This window comes from Prunus persica, chromosome G8 (genome assembly GCF_000346465.2).
Source record: "Prunus persica cultivar Lovell chromosome G8, Prunus_persica_NCBIv2, whole genome shotgun sequence".
NCBI classification, from domain to species: Eukaryota; Viridiplantae; Streptophyta; class Magnoliopsida; order Rosales; family Rosaceae; genus Prunus; species Prunus persica.
The window spans coordinates 15,479,752-15,506,309 of record NC_034016.1 but is presented as its reverse complement, the minus strand read 5'-3'; the positions used below and the strand labels follow the sequence as shown (position 1 = coordinate 15,506,309).

At 36.8% G+C, this 26,558-nt stretch overlaps 2 protein-coding genes, 1 non-coding gene and 1 pseudogene across 4 annotated transcripts; 1 reads left to right on the top strand and 3 right to left on the bottom strand.

Annotated features, from left to right (window-relative positions):
• TRNAK-UUU lies at nucleotides 9,946-10,018 on the bottom strand. Its single transcript has one exon. It is a non-coding gene; the product is annotated as a tRNA-Lys (tRNA).
• Nucleotides 10,690-12,462, bottom strand: LOC18767311 (probable LRR receptor-like serine/threonine-protein kinase At4g36180). The gene has a single exon (XM_020570871.1). The coding sequence runs from the start codon at nucleotides 12,051-12,053 to the stop codon at nucleotides 10,866-10,868; it is 1,188 nt and encodes a 395-aa protein (XP_020426460.1). The 5' UTR covers nucleotides 12,054-12,462; the 3' UTR covers nucleotides 10,690-10,865.
• On the top strand, nucleotides 13,596-16,782 carry LOC18766863 (kynurenine formamidase). 2 transcript variants are annotated; one of them, XM_007201247.2, is made up of 7 exons: nucleotides 13,596-14,099; nucleotides 14,413-14,457; nucleotides 14,713-14,785; nucleotides 15,139-15,236; nucleotides 15,860-15,930; nucleotides 16,115-16,265; nucleotides 16,465-16,782. In XM_007201247.2, exons 1-6 carry the CDS (start codon nucleotides 13,700-13,702, stop codon nucleotides 16,238-16,240), a joined length of 813 nt encoding a protein of 270 aa, XP_007201309.1. In that variant the 5' UTR covers nucleotides 13,596-13,699; the 3' UTR covers nucleotides 16,241-16,265; nucleotides 16,465-16,782. The 2 variants fall into 2 exon arrangements, with proteins under 2 accessions (XP_007201309.1, XP_020426427.1); XM_020570838.1 differs by having other exon boundaries at nucleotides 13,629-14,099; nucleotides 15,121-15,236.
• LOC18768781 lies at nucleotides 20,795-22,475 on the bottom strand (annotated as a pseudogene).

Below are 26,558 nucleotides of genomic sequence, written 5' to 3'. Positions count from 1 at the left end.
GGGCAATTTGTAGACAAAGAAATTTTGGTGAAATAAATTCCATTGGACGAGAAAATAATTAGGGTTCGGTGGATTGAATTGTGGGCCTCCTAATTCGCACATGTGGCGTATGACTCATCAAAATCGGATTAGTTGTCAAAAAGTGACACGTGGCGACATCCAACGGAGTGCATCAAACGGTTCAAGATGAAGACAAAATTAAGGGAAAGAATCTTCTGTGATTGACTTTGATTTAAATCAAATATTAATCAGGGCAATCAATTGAAGATAATATGGTTAAATTGCCAAATTATGGGAATTGATTTAAATCAAATTAAAATCCCAAAACACAAGGTTTTAAATAGGGAAAGTTATTTAGGACAAGCATCCTACAAAAGCCTATAAATAGGAGGCCTCAAGACGAAAGAAGGGAGGCTCAGAAAAAATCTAGCGCTCAGAAGAAACAGAAAACTCTCTGCATTCTTCACCTTACTTTGGAAGAGCCACCAAGCACAACAAATACGTGCTGGTTCCTTCACCATAGAAAAATCCTAAGCACCAAACAAGCTTCGTGCTACCCGTTTGATCAAGATCAAGTCTCTACAACCCTTGTATCAAACACAAATTTTCTTTAAACACTTTGGAGATCGAATCAGAGGATTCAATACAAAGATTGTAACCCTAAATTTCATTAATACAACATTATTTTGTACACGTGTTCTTGTCTTATTTGTCGCAGAAAATTCGTATTTACAAGTGCGTTTGAGCATAAGTTGAGCTTGATTTGTTTGATTGCTGCTAGACCTTTTGCACAGTTGAATGAGGCTCTTAGAGCATTTCCACCAGTTGCCTCTTGCCATGGCAAGATTAGCCCTAGGGCAGGCACTATTCACGTGAATAGTGCCTGTCCTAGCCCCCTCCAACAAAATGTGTTTCTAGCAGTTGGGGCTTGCCATGGCAAATACTATTCATTTTTTTATTTTTTTCACGACTTTGTTTACTTAAACAATTAATTTGGATAAGATTTTCGGATAAGATTTTTGGTTCCTACATGTCAATACTATTCATATCGGATAAGATTTTCGGTTTCAAATTTCAGATAAATTTCAGATAAATTTCAAATTTCAGATACATTTCAAAATTCAAATCTCAGATAAATTCAAAATGTCAAATTTCAGATACATTTCGAAATTCAAATTTAAGATAAATTTGAATTTTGAAATTTCATTTGAATTTCAAATTTCAGATAAGATTTTCACCCCTCTAAGATTGCGCTGCGTGTCATATCTATCTGTGTACATTTTTCTATAAAATCAAAGGTTTAGCTCATACCTCCCACACCAGTTCTTCTCTACATTTCCATTTCTCAAATTTTAGATTTCATTCTCCATTCTCAATGGCAGACATGGAAGAGGTTTTGGAGAGGCAAGAGCGAGAAACTAGAGAAAGAATGCGTAGACGAGCTGCAAGCAAAAGGGCGCAGAGAGAACTAGATGAGCAACTTGGCATAGCAGTTGCTTTGCTGGAGGAAGAAAAGCAGGCTCGCCGTGGTTCACGAGAAGGCCGTCGTCCAAATGTGGACAGACATAGACATTCCCGGGGTAAGAATCTTATGGAAGATTATTTTATCCCACAATCTTTGTACTCTGATGTTCATTTTCGAGGGAGATATAGAATGCAACCCCATTTGTTCAATAAAATCATGCATGATATTTGCAATTATGATGAATATTTTGTTCAAAAGAGAAATTGTGCTGGAAATTTGGACTTCTTCCAGCGCAGAAGTTCACAGCTGTGATACGAATGTTGGCGTATGGGTCATCTGCTGATCAGGTGGATGAGATTGCTCGGATGGGGAAGTTCACTGTTTTGGAGAGCTTGGTGCGATTTTGTGATGCAGTGGAAACTCTGTACACCAGAGACTACCTCCGCAGACCTACGCCCAGGGACCTGCAAAGGCTTCTCCAAAAAGCTGAGTCTCAAGGATTCCCTGGCATGATTGGTAGCATTGACTGCATGCACTGGCAGTGGAAAAATTGTCCAACTGCTTGGCAAGGGGACTACAGAAATAGAAAAGGGCAGAAAAGTATCATCCTGGAAGCAGTTGCTGGTTTTGATACATGGGTTTGGCACGCCTTCTTCGGAGTTGCCGGATCTCAAAACGATTTGAATGTCCTAGGTCAATCCCCGGTGTTCAATGATGTTTTGAGAGGTGAAGCCCCAAATATCACATATGAAATTAACAATACCATATACCAGACCGGGTATTATCTAGCTGATGGCATATACCCGAGGTGGACAACATTTGTGAAAACAATTCCACATCCCCGATCCCATAAGGAAAATTTTTTTGCTCGCTATCAAGAGGGGTACAGAAAATATGTTGAGAGGTGCTTTGGTATCCTTCAAGCTCGGTGGGCTATTATCAGGGGCGCGGCACGTCTATTTGACGAGGAGGTGCTTAGGAGTATAATGATGACTTGTATCATCCTCCATAACATGATTGTGGAAGATGAATATGATTACGATGCTGATGACGTGTATGAACCAAATCTCATGGACACGGCCCTAACACGAATTTATGAAAAACCAGTGGGGCCAAATGGAGAAGCAATGCAGCATGAACCGTTGGTTAGAGACGGTAGTTTCATGCCCCGTATGATTGATCACTACACGGAGATGCAATCGTCGTATATTCATGAACACCGTCAAGTTGACTTGATGGAGCATTTATGGGCAGTGAAAGGCAATGAAGGAAATGAAGGTGAATAAAGTGAAGTGAAGAAGTTGTTTTTATTTTATTATGTTTATGTTGTATGTTGTTTATTTTTTGTTGTGAGTGGGTTGTTTATGTTTTATGCTTTGGTTGTGGGTTGTTTATTTTTTATGCTTTGGTTGTGGTTTGTTTTTTATGTATGGAATGTTTTGAATAAAAAGGATTTTTGTTGAATATTTTCTTTATTGACTAAAAGAAAAGCAATACAACTAATAATAAAATAAAATACATGAATTAAACAAAACAAAAAATACAATGAAATGAAAGGTACATGAATTAAAGAAAACAAAAAATACAATGAAATCAAAGGTACATGAATTAAAGAAAACAAAAAATACAATGAAATCAAAGGCAAGTAAACTAAGACATGAAAGGCAAACAAACTATTTTAATGGTTTTCATCATTTAACCAATCCGTGTTGCTAGGTCCATCGTCACGAAAAAGTCTTCGTCTCATAATATCCCTTCGTTCTAGCTTCCAATATTGTTTTGTTTCAGGGGACATATGGCTTGTATCCATGGCCATGGTTTCCCGATCTTTTTTTTCAATGTTTTGTTCGCGTACATACTCCCTTTCTTTGCGTACATACTCCCTTTCTTTTGCATATTCTACTTGAATAGCCATATCGTGCTCTTGTTGTTTCAAGTCCATTTCAATTCTCATGGCTTGGTGCTTTGAAAGTTCCTCCAAAAATTGAGATGCATTCTTGCTAGAATTACTCCCTCTCTTCGCCTTCGCCGCCTTCCTCCCAATAGGCCTTGGCTCATTTTTAATGGGTGAGTCTAGATTCATCAGGGAATCCATAGGTGAATCCGATGCCGGCGTCTCATGAAGTGGAGTCTCGTTCAAGACTACCGTCTGACCGGTTGGAATAATTTGGAATCTCTTACAAGTCTTCACCACCTCCCAACAATGGGTATGGTTGAAACTTTTTTTCCCTTGGCCAGTAGCACCAAACCACATTTGTGCTTGTATAATCTATAAAAAAAAAATGAAATGAAAATGCAAGAGAATTTTTAAAATATTGGCAATGCAACATGTAAAAAAAAACTAATGGAAATTAAAGAAATAATAAAAAAATGCAACATGTATTAAAAAAAACTAGAGACATATTAACAAAATATATAAATTGCAAGAAACATTTAAATAAAAATTAATATGACATAGAAATTAATAAAAGAAAAATGACAAATAATTTACCTCACTGCTAAGATTTTCTCCGCTTCGATGGTTGTCAATCGCTTTTGCTAAAGCATTTCTCCATTTCCCCAACTATTTATTAAGAACTTTCCACCTACTGGATAATGCCATTTCTGTACGTGTAGAACCAATTGCCCTTTCACAAAATGCTTGATGAATTTTTTTCCACATATGAGAAAATTTAATCTCATTGCCCGTTACGGGACAATGACTAACTTGGACCCAAGCCTCACACAAGCTAACATCTTCCATCATGCTCCATGCCCCTCCATTTTCATTAGAAGAACCCATAATATGCTAGAAAAAAATTACAACTTCAAAGTGAAAAAATATTGAATAGAAAGTGAATAAAATTTGAGGAGAAAGTGAACAATAGTAGAAGGAGAATAAAATATATGAGGATTTGGTGTTAAAAGTGAAGAATATTGGTTAGTATTTATACACAAAAAATTCTGTAATTTTTTAAAAAAAATTCGATTTTTTTTGGCAAAAAAATTGGCTGCCATTGGATTGAAGAAAAAATTCCAATCGGAGCGACCAGAGGCCGCCACGTGTCAAGGAGCCGTTGGCGGCCACTGTAGCGCTGATTTGAAATTTTTTTTAACGTTGGCGCGTGCAATGCACGCGCCAACGGTAAAAAAAAATTCAAATCTCCAAGGCTGACGCCAGCATGGCGTCAGCTATTTTGTCCCAGACCTCGGGCCCGAGCTCGGGCCGAATTCGCCTTCGGGCCTGCCCGTTTTGATGGCCCCCACTCTCGCCCGAACTGAACCTTTGCTGCTGAACTTCGTTTTTTGCCCCAAACCCCCCAGCACGAGTCCACCAGCACTGCTGGACTTGCTCTTATTTATAGACTTTATATTTCTTCGGCCGAGACAATAATCATGGTTGTGCTCTGACACCCATCCAATCAAACTCCATAGCTTTTTTTTTACGCTTTCTCTCACGATTGGGCAAAATGGGCGGTGGAAAATGTGACATTCGGTTGCTTTTTGACAGCATGGACGGTGGAGCTCTGACCTTGATCGGTTCGGCCTCTGGATCATGCTCTCTCGGTGAGGCAAGTACTTCTACGATCACAAAGGATTTGGCCCTTGTTGTTTGTTCTCTCGGTGAGGCAAACAACTCCTTAGTCTACAAAAGCATACTTATCTCCTTTTGGATCGGGCTTGTTCCTTTCAAAACGCAAGCACTAAGTAAGCAAGCTTTCTTCCATTTGCTCCCTCAGTGAGGCAAACCTTCTCTTGATTCGAAGAGTTCCTTCTCTTTGATTTACCTAGGCCATTCGCGTGGGTTGAAAATCCTTTTTTAGGCCCAAAACGTTAATTATTCTTTCTCCAATTGCTGCCCTCTTTGAAGGTCCATGGAGGAAAAAATATAGGTCTAAACATAAATTAATGAGAAATACTTCATGGAAATGCACTTGTTTCCAAACAGATTTCCAATACGTTGATGAACTTATTGTTTGTGTATATGTAAGTGACCCGATACAAGCCATCATTGTTTTCAGACAGGCTTCCAATAAAATATAAAGGTGATGTTGGTTTTATGCATTAACATTATAGGAAAAAAATGATGTGCAAATTTAAGAACTGCGATTTTTCACCCGAACAGATCATTCTTTATTGCATATATCATATATGCATCATCCAACAGATATATATTTATTTTGATTATCCAAAGACTAAATTAATTATAACCTATCCAATTTATTTTTGTCTAAATTGAACTCTTGTACGAGTTTTCAAGTCTCCTTTATCGTCTCATTCACTTACCCAAAATGACACTCAACGAGATATAACGCAGCTCCGTCCTCAACTCCAACAACCCACAGTAGAGAATGATCGTTAAGATCAGTATTCCCCATTCGAAGTACCTTATTTTCGACGATGACACCTAAATCTGCATGAAGTTTCGCCTTCAACTCACGCACATAAATACCATCACAAACTATGTACTCATAATAAAACCCACCACCTTCAGGGTCGTAGATCGTGACTCTAATTTTTTGAAGGACAATGAGGGTACCATAGGGAGGAATTTGATAGTCTTGCAGAGTCAGTTCATCCCTTAGGAATTGCATTCCCCATGTCAGGTCTAGCTTGTCTGGTTGGATTGGGAGGTGAAGCACTTCGGAAATGAATAGTTTCACTTCGAAAATTCTTGCCGGGACGGGAATCTGGCCACTGTATATTCCTCCTCTCCATAGGACGTTGATCGTCATGTTCTATCAAATATATCAATCATTTTGTTAATATATGAAAAATGCATACGTTGAGCATATAAATATAGAAAAAGAAAATTAGAATTTAATTAGCAGTAACAAAATTAATGAATTACAAGATAAAGCTTATGGAGTGCAAAAATGCTTACCTGAGGAAAATTGAAGTTGGGATCCATTGTGTCACTAATTAGTTGTATGCTTCAAATGAGCTTGTTAAAATGTATCTCCTCATGGCATTAACATGGGGTTGCTTCATTGTGATTTGCATGCATCGAGAGGTCCTTAAGTCATGCATATTTTGTTCCAAAATTAGAACGGGGAGTGATTTTTGAGGTTGGATACGATTTAGATTAATTAATAATAACATTTTGAATGAAAAATTTAAATTTAAGTCGTTGAATTTATTTAGATTTAATCTAGGCTATCGAATTGGAAATAAGCGTTAGCTTAAATAAAAACACTTGAACTCGGACGACTACTGTACCAAATCCTTTGGCACCTTCCTATACCCGAATTGGAGAGAACTTTCAGGCCAAAAACTCAAATAGTGGGTCTAAAACCCCAACATTGGAGTTGGTCTAAAATGCACATTTTTATTTAGAAAAATATATATGTTTTTGGTAAGTACATATATTTTTTGTTGTTGGAAAACAAGTAGATAAATACATTGAATTCATAAAGATACTTGTGAAAATTTGCCATAGCATGACGAAAAATGAAATGGATAGCATCGCACTACCCCATTGACAAAGCGTGATAATGTAATAAGGCAATCAAACGATTAGTCTAAGAGAACTAATGTCTGGAATTCACCAGATATAAAAAAACCTCTCGTTTATTGAATTCAGAATGATAACATAATACCTTAGTTACGGACTAAAGTTGGTTTAAACACTCCTAGAAACCCTAGGATTCCAAAGGGAATTAAAATTGGGAATTAACAATAGTTTCCAATAACTAGTAAAATATTAAAAGTCCTTTTTAGGCTGCTAAACGATCTCGAATGCCTGAAAAAGCCCATGCATCATAGCAAAGAAATGAGTTTTACTTGTAACTTGCCGGTTTTGCCCATAAATCGGAGCTTGAGGCCCAAACTTGTAACTTGCCCGTTTTACCTTTACGTGCGCGAAGCTCCAACTCCTCTTCTATCGCCTCAGCCATATATTCTACATCAACCATCATTATAGAGGTACATAAATTCCTCTTCCTTTATGTGCCCATAAAAGTTCTTTCACCTCTTACAGCTACCAATATAATCAACTTTAGCACTATTCCAAATAAATTGAAAGGTACCTACCTACAGGTCCCCCTGCTTTATCCTATATTGTGAATGATACACAACTGGTTAGGTGCAATGACCTATCTCCACATATATACACACATAATGCAACATATTTCTTTTTCAAATTTGTTTAAATTGAGTAAAGAACTTGTAGCTCAAATAGTTAAAAGAATGAGGTCCTACGTTTGATTTTTCCTTTTTCTAATATTGATTTGTATTTTTTTTAAAAATCTTATAAAGATTTTAGAACAAATCTCGAATGTATATGTATAATCACTAATAATCACTAATAAACTTAAATATGATCTAATGTAGCAGATTTCGACTCCAAGACATTTGAGTTTAGGAATTGCTCAGAGAGAAAATAGTGATGTTCCAAAGTCTAATTCTCTTTTTTCCTGTTGGCCCCTCTCAGAACAGTTAATTCATGGGACACTTGAAAGCGAGTGAACAAATTGTCCATTACTTTATGGGGCATGGTTGCCCTTGAACCTTTTAATATTTTATTGTGAGAAATTTGGAACAAGTTTGAAGGAGCCATCAGTACCTAGTACTATATATTGTCGCACATAGACACCAAACCTATTATATAGCTTCATAACAATCATTAGTGACTAATAACTCGAATAAATTAGATGAAGCAAATGGATTAATCAAATTATTGAAACGAGGTGGACGAAACTGAGATATGGGAGTAATTAATACCCTTAAACCAATAATTTATGTATGCGTTTGTAAATCATCAAATAATTTTGAAGCATTACCTGTAATGGAACCAATAATTTAGAATGACACCTATCATTATGAAGAGAAATTAGGCTTAACTGGTCCATCATAAGTCACTAAATGCATCCATCAACCAAAAAAAGACTAAGCAGAACTAGTTTAGTGGTGATAGTGAGAATAGCACATGCCTGTTAGCAGGGGCGGAGCCACATACAGGCTTGTAGTGGCCATGACCCCCCAAAGTTTCATGAAAAAGCCAAGAACTTTTAAACACATGCTGCAATATCAATTGAAATATAAGGCTATAAAACTTTATAATTACAGTATTGACCCTCCAAAAGACAAGCTACTAGCTCCACCATTGCTTGTTAGTTAAGCGTTTAGTAGTGTGCCAAGTGTAAGATTGCTATTGGTTGTTATCCTAATCTAGCGGTTATGCTCATTCTCATTAAGAAAATATACACAGCTCTTTTTTATCTTCTCTTTCTTTTCTCTTCTTCTTCTTCAACTGTTTTTAGTATGGAGCAATTGTTCCTCCAAGAGAGGTTCTCGGTTCGAGTCCTTGCACTTATGTAGTGTATGTAAGTTTAGTATGCTATAGCCCCTCTCAACAATAAAGATTTTCAGTGAAAAAATATTTAAAATAATGTATGACGAATTTGGTAGAATAAGAATGATTGTGATGAGAGCTTTATTTTAATGATAAATTTGTACCCTATCAAAAATGCGCTTTCCTTAATAACAATATTTTAAAACTAACATTGTACTTTCAAAATACATAATGAGCCTTGCTTACATGTATAAATGGATTTGATTTATAGTGGTTTGGAATAGTCTAAATAAACAATTCCATCTTACTGTTAATTTGAGGATTAACTGTTTTACCATGGAATGCAATATTTGAGTAAAAACATAAACTACCCATTACGGTGAAAGTAAAAAAAGAAAAAAAAGTCCAATCCAAATCCCAATCATGTAAGCAAAGAAAAATCGAATCTTGGAATAGAAAAACAGTGAGCAACTTTTGACGACTTTTCTCGTTTACAGCTCACTGAGAGATTTTTAGTCCAAACATAATACTTTTTATTTTTTTAATTGTTTTGGGGAAAAGTGAATTAATTCCTATAATATTACGTAACGCCCGGGATTATTCTCCAACAAAATGGCCAGTCATCCCTGACAGTGGCAGAAGCCAGTTGCAGTTTCTGTAACGAAGGATCCAAAGCTCATTCAATTTCAAGTTCAACTGCGTCTCTCTCTCTCTCTCTTGATACGCATCTTCTCTGTGAGAATGCAGCCATAAAGAACAATTTAAATTAAAAGTTGCTAATTTAGGTTCAAGTATAGTAATACAAAACCCTAAACTTCACGTGCTTGTAGCTGTAGATGTCAAGTTAGGTTTAGGGTCAATTACTTTACTTTTACGTGTAACTTTATTTGATTTGATTACACATCAACGTGAAATCTCTTTAGACTTGTTTTTTCTTTTTTATCTTAACAGAATATGAATAATTAACGCAAATTTAGCAATGTTTCTATTTCACAGTATTTGAAGATGTCTTAAGTTTAAATATCCATTAATAAGTCAAAACATGACATGATTGTTAAGTTTTGGATTGATGTACATAGTTTTAGATATTTTTAACTTAGTCATAAAATCAAGGAAACATGAAAACAATTGAAGAGACTTCCAAATTTATCGTATAATCAAGAAAAAATGAAATCAATAAACTTAAAACTTAAATAAAGAAAAAAATCGCCGTCTGTGGGAATCGAACCCACGACCACACGGTTAAAAGCCGTGCGCTCTACCGGCTGAGCTAAGACGGCATTTGCATTAGAATGATAAAGCCAACAGAACTTTATCTTATGAGAACGTACGATAACGAGTATTTCATATGGAAGCATGTAACTTAAGACAAACTAGGGGTGGGCACGGTTCGGTTTGGACCGGTTTTTACCTTAAATTAGAACCGATCCGATACTATTCATCCGGTTTGGTTCGGTTCGGTTTTAATAAAAAAAATTTCAAAAACTGTCCGGTTCGGTTTGAACCAGTTTCGGTCCGATTTCGATTTCGGTTCGGTTTTGAACCGGATTATAGAAATTATTTTTTTAAATTATTTTTTAATACAATTCTCAACTGAAATATTATTATTTTTACTTGAAAATTAACAAATTATTCAATTTCATATAAAAATAAATATTAAAGTGAGAAAAGAGAGATATTTTGACATTGAACTTGGATAAATATTAAGTTTTTTTTAGTGAAATTAAAAATATAGCATTAAATATAAATATATATTGAAATTATATATTTTTTTAGTTTCACCAGTTCGGTTCGGCCCGGTTCGGTTTTTGAAGACATGGAACCGGATTCGAAACCGGTCCGGTTCGGTTTTTGACCGGTTTTTGACTTTTTGGTCAACTCGATTTTTTTTCGGTTTGGTTCAGTGCGGTTTGGTTCGGATTTCCGGTTCGCCGGTTTGAGTGCCCACCCCTAAGACAAACGCTGGGATTATCATTAATACATGATAAGATCGGAGGGCCTACATTAATATATGTATAATTTATGTTACACTATACAAAAAGCATTATACATTTTTGCTTATTAACCTTTTGAAAATAATAATAATAATCGACCGACAAAACAATCTGACGCTTCAACTTCAAGTCATCAAGACCTCGGTTTTCCTTTTCCTTTCCTTCCACCATACGCTTGCTTGCAAATGGCGTTTGGTTTCTGCGAAGGCAGGCACAGATTTGAAGAAGCTGGGCACGCCTGCAGACAATTATCCCCCAAGCTACCGGAGACACCGCCGGTCACCAATCCCGCCGGCGGCTGTCCAATCAGGAAGTTTCCGTCCAAATACAACCTCTTCAACGACTTTTTCCTCCCGTACTCCAATGGGATCCTGCCACGTAGCCGGTTGTAACGAAGCGACAGTGACGACAGCACAGGATAGCCCGCGAAATTCACTGGCGGGTACCCTTCGATTCTGTTAAATCCCAAGTCGACGGCCACGAGCTCGCCTCCGCCATTACCCGCGGGCTTCGGGATCTCAACACCTGTCAGGCTGTTATTGGCCAAATCGACTTGTTGGAGCGAGGGGAGGAGAAAGAACCAGGATTGTAAGGTGCCAGAGAACGAGTTTTCACTGAGTTCGACCACTTCCAACTGAATCAACCCAGTAAAAGCTGATTTTGGAACCGACCCGGATAAAGAATTGCGCTTTAGAGCGAGTTCCAGCAAGTTGGGGGGCAATTTTGGAAGTGATCCAGCGAGCTTGTTGAAGCTCAGATCGAGCCTTCTCAAATTGGGCAGCGAATTCATGGCGTTTGGGAGGAACCCAGATAAGAAATTGTGCGAAATGTCCAACGATTCGAGGGATTTGAGGTTGGTTATGGAGGGAGGGAGAGAGCCAGAGAACGAGTTGGATCGGAGAGTTAAACTCTGGAGCTTGGAGAGAGAGGAAATGGAAGATGGGATGGGGCCGGAGAAGGAGTTTTCAGAGAGGTCGAGGGTGGAGAGTTGGGTGAGCTGAGAAATTAGCGGGGTGAGTGTGCCCGAGTAAGCAGCCGGGTCAAGGGTGATCTGGGTGACCCTGGTCGAGTCGGGCGAGCACGTTAACCCGCATGTGAAGTGGGTTCGGCGAGGGAGGGCGCATGGGTCTGTGGTGAAGTCCCAGGAGGCCAAGCAAGACCATGGCGGGATTGAGGAGGCTTTGATTGAGGCTTTGAAGGCCTTGAGGGCTGAGATGTCTGAAGGTGCTGTGAGGGCTTGAGCTGGAGGGATGTGATTGGAGAGGAGGGAAATGAGAGGAAGGAGGAAGTAGGGGAGGAGGTTAAGGTTGTGCAGAGCCATAGCTTTATGTTTTGAGTTTGTGTTTTGAGTTTTTGAGCTTTGAAAGAGAGATGGTTTTGAGCTTTTTTATGAAGGAAATGATGTGAAGTGTGGGGTAAGTGGCTGGTGGTGTGGGTTTTGGGATTTCAATGGAGGTTTTTTTTTGTTTTTGTTTTGGGTTTCTATCTGGTTGGAGAGCACTAAGATTTTGGGGTACCAAGATATTTAATTTGATTTATTTATGATGGGGGTGAATCTTCTGGCTGAAACTGAAATGGTGTTTCACATCACACACGTGTCTACTACTTGTTGACATGTTGGTAATTTTAAAGTTTCTAATTAGGACTTTGGTTTGCTCAAAACCCACAAATTGACATTTTATAATGGGATTAAAATCTCTCTCTTTCTTTGCTAATCTTGTTTTGAAAAGAAATTCTTATGTAATGGGGATAACAATTTTCTATTCATAGCTAATAACGCAATGACTCGTATGATAACTTTTCTATATGTCATTGTTATTGATTGAGAATAGCAAAATAGTGTTAACTCCGTTACAATTTACAATTTAATTTTTTTTGCTTGTTTTGGTAATGAGATTCTTAGCTAATCTTGAGATATTTGCTTGCTGGCATGGTTGTTTTCTTGTAATATAGGCTAAGAACTAGTTGCATGGTGACATCTTCCTTGTGGGATAAAGGTCTCACAAAGCGTGTATGACAGATAACGTCATTGCAAAATAAAGAAAGAAGAAAGTCTATCAAAGGTTTGGGGGACATGGGTTGGTGCTTTGTAAGAAGGCAGTGACGATCAATTCAGCAATAAGTGAAGAACATGATGTGTGTAAATGGTTGCCGGTGTAGTGTCTAGGTAGAAGTTCTCAAGTGTAAGCACCTTTGAAGCATAGTCCCACCCCTCTGCAGAGATTATAATTGAGTCTTCCAACATTTACAAGCTCATCAAAAGCGGTAGGTATGAACATTTGTACAATTTAACTAAACCAATTCAGTCCAGATCGAGCCACCAAATATCTCTCAAATTCTACTATAGGTAGGTAGCAATTAAAATTTTATATATTCTGATAAAATATACCAAATTTCACTAAATATTTAAAGATAGTGCTTAATTTCATCATCCAAGTCTTATTTTGGTAAAAATTATTGCATGAGACTGGAATACACGATCATATGATATAAGCAAACTATACTTCATTTTCTCATCAAAACCTTGTTTTGGTGAAAATTATTGCATGAGATTGGAAGACGGCCATATGAAAGCAGACCATGCTTTATTTCCTCATCCAAACATTATTTTGGTAAAAATTATTGCATGTGACTGGACACACGGCACGGCCATATGATATGAGCAGTTCACGTATTATAATACGAGTGGATCCATCTGTGTAAAGAAAACAAAGACAGTGCTGCTGATGTTGTCTAGACCTGGGCTTTCACTGGCCCAAAGCTTCAATTGGGCAACATATGCCCACCTGACCTAGCCATGATTTTCTGAGTACAAAATAAAATCAACAATTTGTATAATAGGGCCTGGAGGCCCTGCAATATCATTGGAGTGTAAAAGTCAACTACAAACTCTACGCTACAGTAATCCACATTTTATTATATTAGCAAACCAGAAAATCCCAACCTCCTGCTGCTCACACCCAAGCCATGAAACCCACATTCCTCCTCCTCTTCTTCTTCCTTCTCTCCTCTATTTCCTTCTCCCACGCCACCACAGCCTACCCTTCTATTCCCGGCACCACCTCTGTAGAATACGGCGCCGACACCGACCCTCTGATTCCTCCTCGCCGCGAAGTGTATGGCAATGGCCGAATCTTCGACATCAGCCACCGCTACAGCACCAACATGCCCGCCTTTGAGAGCAACGACGGGGTTGGCGAGTTCCTGTGGCTACCCAACAGCATGAAGAACGGCTCCATCGCCAACAACTCAGAGTTTAAGCTGCCCACTCACACTGGTACCCATGTCGATGCCCCTGGCCACGTCTTCGATCACTACTTCGATGCCGGCTTCGACGTCGATACGCTTGACTTGGAAGTGCTTAATGGTATTTGATTCTTCTCTGTTTCATTGATATTGATCATGGGGTCTTGGGTCATGGGTTGTTTTGTGTTTGTGTTTGTGTTTCAGAGGAGGTTATTGTGGTTTTGAGTGAGTGAGAGCTATGTGTTCGACGAAATTACACAAGTTTATATATTTGTATGGTGGGTTTGGAGTTGTCTGAGGTAGGCAAGTGGGGCTGCTCGGTGTTTAAAAGTTGAAGACATGGAAAATTGGTTTTCCAGGGGGGAAAAGCTTATTACTTGTGTTACTTGTGTCACTGATATTTTCTGATGGTTATATGTGTTTTGTGTCAATAGGTCCTGCATTGTTAGTTGACGTTCCGAGGGATAAGAACATAACTGGTATGTATTTCTGCTTCTGACTATCTATTCTCCATGTGGATGAAAGCATAGCCTGCTGTTTCAGTTGATATGTCCTTATCATTCTGTCCCAATATGCATACAAATACATAGACCATGTCTACTGCTGAAGCAGCAAGCGAAAGGCCAGATACGTTAGCCTTTTGGTTGCTAAACAAACTCTACTCATAAATAAGTGAGGAGAACATATCATGTATTCTACTTCATTGTTTTCAGTTTTTGACTGTTTTATTACAGCTGAAGTTATGAAGTCCTTACATATTCCCAAGGGGGTACGTCGTGTGCTGTTTAGAACATTAAACACTGACAGGTACTTTTATACAATCGCCACTACTCACACACATCTGTGTGTACCAGTTATGTTGTATAATTGTAGTTCTTATGGTCTTCTACCTGTCAGATATTGTTAGGTGGTTTATAATTTGATCCCTTAGTCAGTAGTTTCTAGTAACTATGATGATTCCCATGAATAAGAATGCCTTGTTTGTTCAACTAGCCATTTTCGGATAAACAAGCAAAATGTTGTCTGAGGTGACCTTATTCATATATTTTCCCAAAACTTGATTTCATCAATGATTGGACTACTGAAGTTCTACTAATTCAATTTGATTCGTAAGTCTGAAACTATTGCTGAATATTAACTAGAGCCTACTGCAATTTTAGACGGCTTATGTTCCAAAAGGAGTTTGACACCAGCTACGTGGGATTTATGAAAGATGGAGCACAGTGGTTGGTGGACAACACTGACATTAAACTTGTTGGTGAGATATATGTTTGCATTTCGTTTTTGGCTTAATTATTGTTTTTCCCTTGTACCTTTTCAAATCTCACTTTACCCCCTGCACTTTCGACTATCTCACTTTACCCATTTACTTTTACTTCGTGTCTCACCTTGCCCCCTGTTAATGGATTCTTTAACAGAATTGTCAGAATAGGGCAAGGCGAGGTACAAAGTTAAATAAAGGGGGTAAAGTGAGATTTGAATAAATGTATAGAGGGGAAAACAATGACTAAGCCTTTTCTTTTTTGGCCTAACATGTAGTTTACAACAGATTTATTTGTCAGGTTGATCAAACTTTACAGGCATCTGTTAAGTTTAAGTAGATAATGCCTTTAAAAAAAAATTAATTAAGTAGATAATGCAAGATGTATTCCATGCCCATTATATTCCTTTTATTGAGTGAGAACGTTCTCTGTGAAACATTAGGTTCCTATTATTCGTTTGAAACTGTGACAGTATTGTTCAGTGTGCATTTGTATTTAGGGTAATATAGTATTGTATTTGAGTTCTTTTTCAGTGGGAGACTGTTGATTTCCTTGCTTTTTATATTATTATTTTTGTTCCTCATCTGAAGCTGATGCTTTTTTCTGTTATGAAATGTAGGAATTGATTACTTATCTGTTGCTGCATATGATGATTTGATTCCGTCCCACCTTGTTTTTCTAGAAGGCAGGGTAAGAAAAATATTTGATGAATCAAGAAAAAAGTGGTTAATCGAGATCATGACTGTTTTAGTAGATTTGTTCCAGTTGGTAGATTGTTTGTTGCCATCCAGCCACTGTCCAACATTAATTAGTTTAGCACCAAAAGAAGAGGTAGTTTTAATACTCTACACTAACCACTGCTCTAATATTTCAGGAAATCATTCTTGTTGAAGCCTTAAAACTTGATGACATCCAACCAGGAATATATTCTGTCCACTGCTTACCTTTGAGGTTGCCGGGTGCAGAAGGATCACCGATAAGATGCATTCTTATCAAATGATGCATCTGCTTATGTTCTCATCTTTGTAAGTTTCGTATTTTGAAAGTCTGTTTTGAACCATCGAAACCCAATCTCATGCCAAAGGCATTTGCCTTTTTGGTTTTAACGTAGGAATATATATATATATATATATATATATCAGCTCGCAATTATTCTTTTTATCAGTTTGAGTTGTCATCAATTTGAGTGATAGACCTTTATTCTTTTTGTCATATTTATTGCAGGAAATGATGATCGCCCCAGGATAAGTAGCATGGAATAAAGACGCATCAAGACTCAACATAGATCGTGCTTGCAAGGAATGGGATAGATATGCAATGTAAATTATCATCTTGGATAATTGGAACACCATGTTCTAGTGGCCTACCGGTAACCGTTACCGGTAGAACATTGAAAATACAATATCCAGTGCTTCTGTGAACCTTCAATATCCAACACATACCTTGGTCTCACAGATTTCTCATTTACGAAATAATTTCTGTTTTCTGAATGTAGTTGGATTGGACCTCAATTATGTGAAGTTAATTACTGTTGTAGAATCCTTTCCTGCTTATGTCAACCACTAGATCCCAATAACCTAGAACATATATCAACCTACCATGGTGAAGAGAATGGATGCATGTGGAGATAGAGACAGTGCAGCCACTTCTAACTGGCAAAAACTTATCACGTAAGAGTATTTTTAAGGGAGACGTTAAATACAAAATGTTAAATTTGGATTTAATGAAAGATAAATTGATAATAATCTCATCAATGTCTCCAAAATGACATACAATTGGTGCTTTTAATTAAGGTTGTTGATAGTTGACTCCATTTGGGTACTCTACAGATGATCAATATCACACCATCATTTCTAATTACATTTATTTTGAACTCGTATCAAGGGCAAAGGAAATTCCTTGGTCATGAGTTACAATCCTCGTACAGTGTATCAGAAATAAAATCAGGAGGTTCCTCGAACCAGTATAGAGAATCCACCATATGCAAGGCAAAATGCGCTAAACGATGAGCCACACCATTAGCATTGCGACGAATATGGGTAAAACCTTCCCCAGTGACCTGTGTCAAAAAGCTCTTGGTATCCTCCACCACTGATCCCATGACAATCTCATTTGATGAGAATGCATCTTGCTGGGGATCCATCAGAACCCATCAACCTCAAGGGCAAGCAGTGGACAGAATATAGTCCTGCCGGAATGCCATCGAGCTTTAAACCCTCGACAAGAATGATCTCCTGAAGCATCTCAGCAATCTAATTAAAACTTTGGAGTAACAGATCAGGTAGTAGCAAAAGTTCAAAAGTACAACAGGATGAAGCTCTGATTCATCAGATAAATATTCTTACCCTGCCTTGTAGAAAAACATGATGAATTGGAATCGCTTCCTCATAAACAGCTACAGCTAAGTAATCAACTCCTGCATGTTCGAGTTCGAGGGGAAAAAAAGGTCTGTCAGCAGCACAACATTAGATTTGCAGATAGAAAAGAACTTGTTTAGTATTGTTACCTATAAGTTTGATGTCTGTGTTCTCAACCAACCATTTGGCTCCATCCACAGGAACTCGCCGAGTCCGTCCTGCGAGTCCCAACTCGGGGTGTCAGGCACGTACCTGTGGCTGATGTCGAATATTCGACCGTTGTCATACACCTCTCTCCGTACAGTGGCAGAGTCATCAGGGACCGTGGGGTAGGCCAGGTTTGGTGATTACGTGGCAGCGGCGACGGTGAAAACGACGGCACATGGTAGCAGAAGAAGAAGAAGGAAGTGGCGGGGCAGGGATGCTATGTTTTTCATGGTTTGAAACTTTGAGCTAGCTAGGAAGCATAAACTGTACTGGTGGTGTTGAACTTTATATTCTCACGATACGAATTAAGTGGATAATTTTGGTTGTCTGGTTGCTTTGGCACCTTTCATGCTGTTGAAGCTCACTTTCAGGAGTCACACGGGGCTTTTAAATAATTGGAGAATTCTAAAGCGCTCCCGTCACGTTGTTAAGTGTTTTTAATTCATGTCATATAGTTTAAGTGGAAGGTATGATTAATATATGTTATGAATTTAAAGTATAATATTCACATATATAATATATGTACATATTTTATAATATGAATGAATTGTGATTAGTTATTGAAGAATATGAATAATAATTTAAAAGTTTAAATTTTATTTATTTAATAATACAATATTTTAAATTACTCTAATATACGAGAAGAGAATCAAATTCGATTGCAAGAAGATACACACACTTTCGTAGCCCTGCATTTGTTACAAGCCGAAGGAAAGCAGCTCGAGGATTCACGGATGACATACCCATTCGTACCATCCCAACAGCTCCCTTGCTCTTTCTATTTAATAAGGTCTTTCAAACAAAGGAAGATTTGAAGAACTCTTGATACGGCAATTAAACTAACTGACTTAACTCATATGTGGATAAAAATTGATCATTATAATTAATTGTCAAAAGGAAACACAAACCTTAGAAAATTCTTATTACCCAAGGGGGATGTAATAAGGATACATAAGAGAGTGGAAGCGTGGTGATGTAATCATTAACAAAAAAATACTTACGTATCCTTATCCTTAACAACTCAGTCTTGGGACAGAGAACAGCTTTGTGTCGGTGGTAATTTCATTTTCATCTACCCCACAGTGGGTGGGGAGCTACGTGTAAACCCACAAGCTAATCCATTTTGCAGCAACACCAACATGCGCATAATGTGCATGTCTATGTATAGACCGATGGCTTTAGTTGTCGGGATTACAAATGTAGAAAAAAGAGCAGAGTGAAGCCGTTGAAGTGAAGCTCTCTCTCCAACATGAAGGCTACTGAGAACCAGCCAGAGACTGAGAAAAATGGCTCTCAATGCCTTGGTACTATGAATTCCAATGTGATACTTTCTGAGCCTGATGATGGGAAAAGCTTGCTGGAGTTGGAGAACTCTGAGATTGAGAGTTTCTATCAGAGACTCAACAAGTTGCACAACTCGTCTGGGCTGAATCTTCTGTGAGTTTTCCAAATTTTTAGAGTTTTGGGCTTCTGGGTTTTCTCTTCTATTTTCTGTTTCTGTGTTCAAGTGGGTTTCAGGGAATTTCATTATGTTTTTAGCTTTTGAAATGTGTTGAAAAGCAAGCTTTCTTAAATTTTTGAGAGAAAAGCAAGCATTTTCTCCTCCAGACCCGCCCAGGCCGCCTAGGCGGCGCCTAGGCGGATTTTTCGAACGCTAACTTTTGTTCATATATACCATGTGTGGTTTTGAAAAAGTTGTGGGAAAAAGGAAAAGCAAAGTTAGAATCTTTGAAAAAGACGAGAAAAGTTGGAATCTTTGCTCACAAGAAGCAAAGTTGGAACCTTTGCTCGCTCACAAGTTGGACCTTCTAATTCAGAAATCAGGAGTGCCATTGAATATGTTGGGCATAAAACTTCAGATAATTAACTCTTGTCACATTAATATTTGGCTTGATTATGCTACTTAAGTATGTTTAAAAGATTGATTCAAGCTTCGGTTTACTTATGCATGTGGAACATACAGGAATCTGATATATGATTATAATGCTAATTACTGGTTTAGATATTTTATCTTATATTCTCACTTGGCGATCTCTTCTGATCGGTTTGTTTCAATGTGAAAATTAATCTGAGTATCTTTCTTTCAATGGGCAGTTTTGATCTCTGACAAACAACACTTGACTTGCATCTGTTTTACAAAGAAGTTATTGAAAGAGGAGGATTTATTCTGTCACTTGCTCATTCTTACCTATTTCTTTAGTGAAAAAGAAATGAATCATACCTTATAAACCATTCAGAAGGTCTGTCTTGTGATCATTTATCTGAATTTCACATAGACAAGCTGACACTAAGCGACATCAGATAAATGAGTTTGAAATTGTTGATGAAATCATGCATGTCCCTGTGAGTTGCATTGCCAACCAACTCATTTTGCGAACCAAATGGTCCTAAATTACTAACCCTATTTTAAGTTTAATGTTAGGCCTAAAAAACTTGGTGGCATATACAAATATAACCATACATTCTATCCGTTTGCTTACCTTACCTTCGAGGTTTTGGATCACCAAAAAGAAGCATGAATTCGTATCAAATAATGTCTATCCTTTACGTTTATATCTTCGAAAGCTGTTGATGCATAGAAAAAGATATAGTAACGGGGATACAGAAAGCCTAGAAATGATTCAAATTGACAGGTTTTCAACATATCACGGTATCAAATTGTTAAAAGTGAGAACTCAGAGAAAAACATGCAATTTGAGGTAAATGTTAGAGTACTAAAATGAAATTAAAACTTTATTCAATAGGGCTATTGGCTACATTAAGCAGTTCATAGTTGCTAATTAATAAGCTTAACACATTTTCAGAAAGTATCCAGTTTCTTCAAATATAATGACTTTTATTCTGTTTTATACACACTCAACTTCCTGCGTGCAGACTATATTTTTTCCTGCAACAAAATTAATTATATTATATTAGCACAAAAAAAAAAACTAAAATAAACTTTGAATTATGAGGATATTTTGGTCACTTTTGAAATTTATCTAAGCTTACAGAAAATCTTATTTAATGAGAATGCATCTTGTTGGTGATCCATCAGCGCCAATCAACCTTAAGGGCAAGCAATGAACAGAGTATATTCCTGCTGGAACGCCATCAAGCTTTAAACCCTCCAGAAGATTGACCTCCTATGTATATCCAAATAAACAATTCTTAATTAATTTGTGGGGTTAGTAAATTACAACTTTACCAAATAATCTAATTCATCAGGTGAATATTACTAATTCTTACCCTGCGCTCTAGAAAAACATGATGAGTTGGAACTCCTCCATCCCAAGCAGCAACGTTTAAGTAATCAAGCCTGCAATTTTCATGGAGGAAAACGTGTAAGCACAACAATTTTTTTTTTGGGAAGGGGAGGCCAAAACCCGATAATTAACTTAAGAGCGAACAATGTATATCAAACTTATATCGATAGAATTAGAAGAGTGAGTACTATTAACTTATGCCTTAGCCTTACCTACGAGTTTGATGTCTGTGTTCTCCACCAACCATTTTGCCCCATCCTTCATAAATCCAACGTAACTTGTGTCAAATTCCTTCTTCCACATAAGCTTCCTGAAAATAAATAAGTTTACCAGTCAATTTTTTGGATGTAACTATCAACTATAGAAAGATTTAGTAAAGTTAATTAGCCAAAAAAAAAACGTATATTTTTAATCGATACACACAGATCATACCTGTCTGTATTTGATGTTCTGAAAAGCACACGACGTACTCCTCTAGGAATATTCAAAGCCTTCATAACTTCAGCTGATACAATACAAGAAACAAAAAAGTTAGAAATAATACTACTGAGTCAAAGTCAAATATAAGAAATTTAATTAATTTTTTGTCCATTGGAATTTGAAAATTGTTATATATCATTTTCCGGATTAAACAAAATTAATGATAACTTTAAATTTAACAACTCAAGTTAATGAGTTGGATCAAACTACTACAGCAAAGATATGTGTGTATGTGTCCTAGCATTCATGCAGTGTATGTGTGAGTTTAGTAGATCATCGTCTCTCTAAACATAAAAAGTTCCTGAAAAAAGATATATATGTATGATGCTTTTAGTTTGAATAAAACATGAAAGTAATTCAAATATAGTTATAATGAATTGATTAACCAAAAAATAAAGAGATTGATTCAAAATTCAGATAGACATGCATACCAGTTATGTTCTTATCCCTGGGAACATCCAACCACCAGAGCAGGACCTATCAAAAGTTCAAAACAGTTTTAATTAGTCTGAACAAGCTGCTGCTAAATGCTAATTAATTTAATTAATTACCATTTAACACTTCCAGGTCAAGCGTATCAGCGTCAAACCCAGCATCATAGAAATGGTCGAACACGTGACCAGGGGCGTCCACGTGCGTGTCGGAGTGGACACTGAACTTCATCATGGACACGTTGACCAGTGAGCCGTTCTTCATGCTGTGGCCGAGCCACAGGAACTCGCCTAGCCCGTCCTCCCCGACGAAACTCGGCATGTCGGGAACGTACTTGTGGCTGATGTCGAATATTCGACCGTTATCATACACCTCTCTCCGAATTGGTACAGGGACACCCTCCCCCGACAACAAGCAGTCATCGGGGACAGTTGGGTAGGCCACGTCAGACGTTAACGTGGCCATGCAAACCAGGGTGCATGATAGTAGCGCATGTAGAAGAAGGAGAAGAAGAAAGAGGTCGTGAGGTGTATTGTTATTCATGGTTTGAGTACTTTGATAACAAGAGTGAGTGAAATTAAATGGGTTATGTTGCTACTGTATTTATAACCTAAACTGATAGGTTAGTACCGGATATCAATTTAATAGTAGTACATGATAATGTATAAAAATCAATAAATAATCGGGTAGTCGGTACCAAACAATCTTTACACTTTATAATTAGAGAAAAATGTGAAGATTATGGTGACCTGGTGGGAAATTTCTGATTAATTACTATATTATGTGTGTGTGGTGGTTCTTCCAGCCTGGTAAGTTTTATGTGTTGACTGTGACTTTCATATAATGTAAAGACTAATCAAGCTATTGGGACTCATTTGAATTAGACAAAATAAAAAAAAAGTTATCGGTTAAGTATCGAGACCTTTCAAAATTATCGCAATTTGATTATGCTGCTAGTATGACAGTCACCATTATCAATAGATGATGATGTGACACATATTGAATACACATTTTTTAAAGTGAAATAAAATATTTTAAAACAAATTCAACTTCAATTTAAAACTAAGAAATAAGATTTTAAAAACTTACCCAAATTTTTTTAAAAGAGACATGGATTGCTGGGAAGTGTGTGGTAAGCCGCTTTGAACGTTAGAAAAAAGTTTGCAAGACTGCGACACTCAACCAAGGATGGAGATTTCCAATGGTCAGTGGGCTAAGCTAAACTTTAAACATTCTTATGGAACAGATTTTCGTTAGCAATGGGCTTCAAACATGACTATTTACTTTCGTGCTTTACTACAGCAGCATCTAATTGTGTGTTTCTTTGTTTATCATTATTTTTTTTTTCTGTTTTTAATTTTAAAAAAAATTGAAATCTCTTTTAACAAAATAAAGAGAAATATACCATTCTATATAATAAAGATGGTCATTAATATAACAGTCAAAAGATTATGAACACATTCATTCACTCCTAGTCAGTAAATATAGGGAAAGAAAAAAGTATGAATAATATATATGTGTTTTATTCAGCAAAATTTTGACAAGATATAACTGAAAAATTAAGTCACTATATAATATTTTAATATGTATTATTTATATTATGTAATTTTGTTGATATTATTCAAAAATATATATTAAACGTGAAAAATATGTATGTAGTTGTATCAATACTTGAGACACCAACTTATTATACAAATGTTAAGATATCAATTGACAGTTAGTACTCACTTAGACTACGAACCTTATTCATTCACAACGAATGAGAAAATTTGCACATAAGTTTGTAACTAAAATTTGGTGTAGCAAACATAGTGTCTCTAGTACTATTGTTGGACCAAATGCAGAATTGCGATACACAAGTCATGTGATATCTAATTCATGATTGGTCATGGATACTTCTCGAAATTGATTACAGAAGATTAAATAATTGAACTAAATAATTGAACTAAAGGCTGCCCAAGTCTAGGAAAAAGCGTCAATGCACTCATGAAGATAAAAACAATCTGGCACCCATTAACTTTAATTTGACTGCAATTTAGAATCACTAATTACCATTGACTTTATTGATTTATTACTCATACAAAAACCACCACCTCGTTCTTACTTCAACCTTTAACACCTCCTCTCTGCTCTCATTCCACCATGCCCAAAACCATGAACCACCACCAACCCCTTCTTCCTTCCATTTTGCTCACACTCTCTTGCTTTTTCCTCGCTTCCTCCTTCGTCTACAGTTTCGAGGGCAGTGGCAACACCCTGTAGCCCGTACGGAAAGAAGTGTAAGGCAATGGGAGAATCTTTGACATCACCCACAGGTACACACCAGACCTTCCTTTTTATGTTGATGATATGATTGTGACTGGAGATGATTAGGCAGAAATGCAAAATCTTCAGAACTATTTGACTTTCGAGTTTGAGATGAAGTCATTAGGTGATTTGAAGTACTTTTTTGGGATTGAAGTTGCTAGATCTAAACATGGTATCTTTCTATCTCAAAGAAAGTATATTTTGGATTACTTGTCACATCCCGAGATCGGCTTCGCCGTAGCACGATATTATCCGATTTGGGCCCCTCTCTCTGCCCTTAAGGTTTTGTTTCTAAGAACTCACTAGCAACTTCCCAGTGGGTCACCCATCCTGGGATTACTTTAGTCCAAATTCGCTTAACTTCGGAGTTACCATGACTCCGAAGTCAGTGAGCTCCCAAAAGATTTCGTGCTAGATGGAGGTGGGCATGTACATATAAAGCACATCACCCCCTCTCCGTTGGTTGATGTGGGATGTTACATTACTTGCAGAGATTGGAATGTTAGATTGTAAATCAATGATACCCTTAGTGAACAGAATCATAAATTAGGGTTGTATCCTGATCAAGTCCCTACAGATAAGAGCGTTATCAACGACTTGGGGGGAAATTGATTTATTTAGCTTATACACGTCTTCATATTGCATATACAGTGAGTGTAGTGAGTCAGTTTATGTATTATCCTAATGAAGATCATATAGGTGCTGTGATAGCCATTTTGAGGTATCTAAAAGTAACTCCTGGCAAAGGGTTAATGTTTTGCAAGTATGGTCATATAGATATGGAAGGGTATACGGATGCTGATTGGGCTGGTTCAATCACTGAGAGGCATTCTACGTCTGGGTATTTCACATTTGTTGGTGGTAATCTTATTACTTGGAGGAATAGAAAGTAAAAAGTGGTGTCCAGGTCTAGTGCTGAGGCCGAGTACAGTGGGATAGCTCAAGGTGTGTTCGAGTTACTATAGTTGAGAAGATTGTTGAGAGATTTTGGGTTTGGACCCCAGAAACTCATGGATTTGTATTGTGATAATAAAACTGCAATTGCAATTGCGCATAACCCTGTGCAACATGATCGTACAAAGCACGTGGAGGTTGATCAACATTTTGTTAAAGAGAAGTTGGATGCTGAAATTATTTCTTTTTCGTTTATATCATCTGAGTATCAACTGGCAGATGTTCTTACGAAAGTTGAGTCTACTACGGTTTTTCTCAACTCGGTTGACAAATTAGGCATGTGTGACATCTTTGCTCCAACTTGAGGGGGAGTGTTAGTGAGATCCTTTAATTAGGAGATTTATTTCCTAGTTTATTAAGACTATATTTCTTCTTCTTTTTTGCACATATATTGTGTAATTAAGATTTTATTTTATTTTCTAGTTTGACAATACTAGGGTTATATCCTTGTATTATAAATACCTTTTAGAGAATGAAATATAATCTGAAAATATTTTACCCATATTATTTGACTAAATTATCACAATTTGATTCTGCTATTAGTATGACGGTCACCATTACCAATAGATGATGATGTGACACACTTGAATACATATTTTTATTAAGTGAATTAAAATATTTAAAAAAATCAACTTCAACTTAAAAATAAGAAATAAGATTTAAAAAACTTACCCAAATTTTTTTAAAAGAGACATGGATTGCTGGGAAGTGTGTGGTAAGCCGCTTTGAACGTTAAAAAGAAACATGGATTGCTTGGATGGAGATGAGATTTCCAATGGTCAGTGGGCTAAGCTAAGCTTTAAACATTCTCATGAACAGATTTTCGTTAGCAATGGGCTTTAAACATGACTATTTAATTTCATGTTTGACTACAGCAGCAACTAATTGTGTGTTTCTTTGTTTATCATTATATTTTTTTTCTGTTTTTAATTTTAAAAAAAAAATTGAAATCTCTTTTAACAAAATAAAGAGAAATATACCACTCTATATAATAAAGATGGTCACTAATATATCAGTCAAAAGATTATGAACACATTCATCCACTTCTAGTGAGTAAAATACGGAACAAAAAAAATATGAATAAAATATATACGTAATTTATTAAGCATAAATTTGGCTAGATACAAATGAAAAATTCGACCACTATAAAATATTTTAATCTAATATATTTAAATATTTAAATATATATTATTTATATTCAATAATATGTTAAAAACACGGGTATAATACTTTAATTTTGTTGATATTATTCAAAAATTTGTATCAACCACATGTATTAGATGTGAAAAATATGTATGTAATGTAATTGTATAATACATGTATTGTACGTTGGTTT

What these genes read in the sequence shown, in the direction of transcription:
- LOC18767311 (XM_020570871.1), bottom strand. Translation starts at nt 12,053, where the DNA reads ATGGCTCTGCACAACCTTAACCTCCTCCCCTACTTCCTCCTTCCTCTC.
- LOC18766863 (XM_020570838.1), top strand. Translation starts at nt 13,700, where the DNA reads ATGAAACCCACATTCCTCCTCCTCTTCTTCTTCCTTCTCTCCTCTATT. An exon ending in TGACTTGGAAGTGCTTAATG is followed by an intron (nt 14,100 to 14,412) that starts GTATTTGATTCT and finishes TTGTGTCAATAG; the next exon opens with GTCCTGCATTGTTAGTTGAC. An exon ending in TTGTTTTTCTAGAAGGCAGG is followed by an intron (nt 15,931 to 16,114) that starts GTAAGAAAAATA and finishes CTAATATTTCAG; the next exon opens with GAAATCATTCTTGTTGAAGC.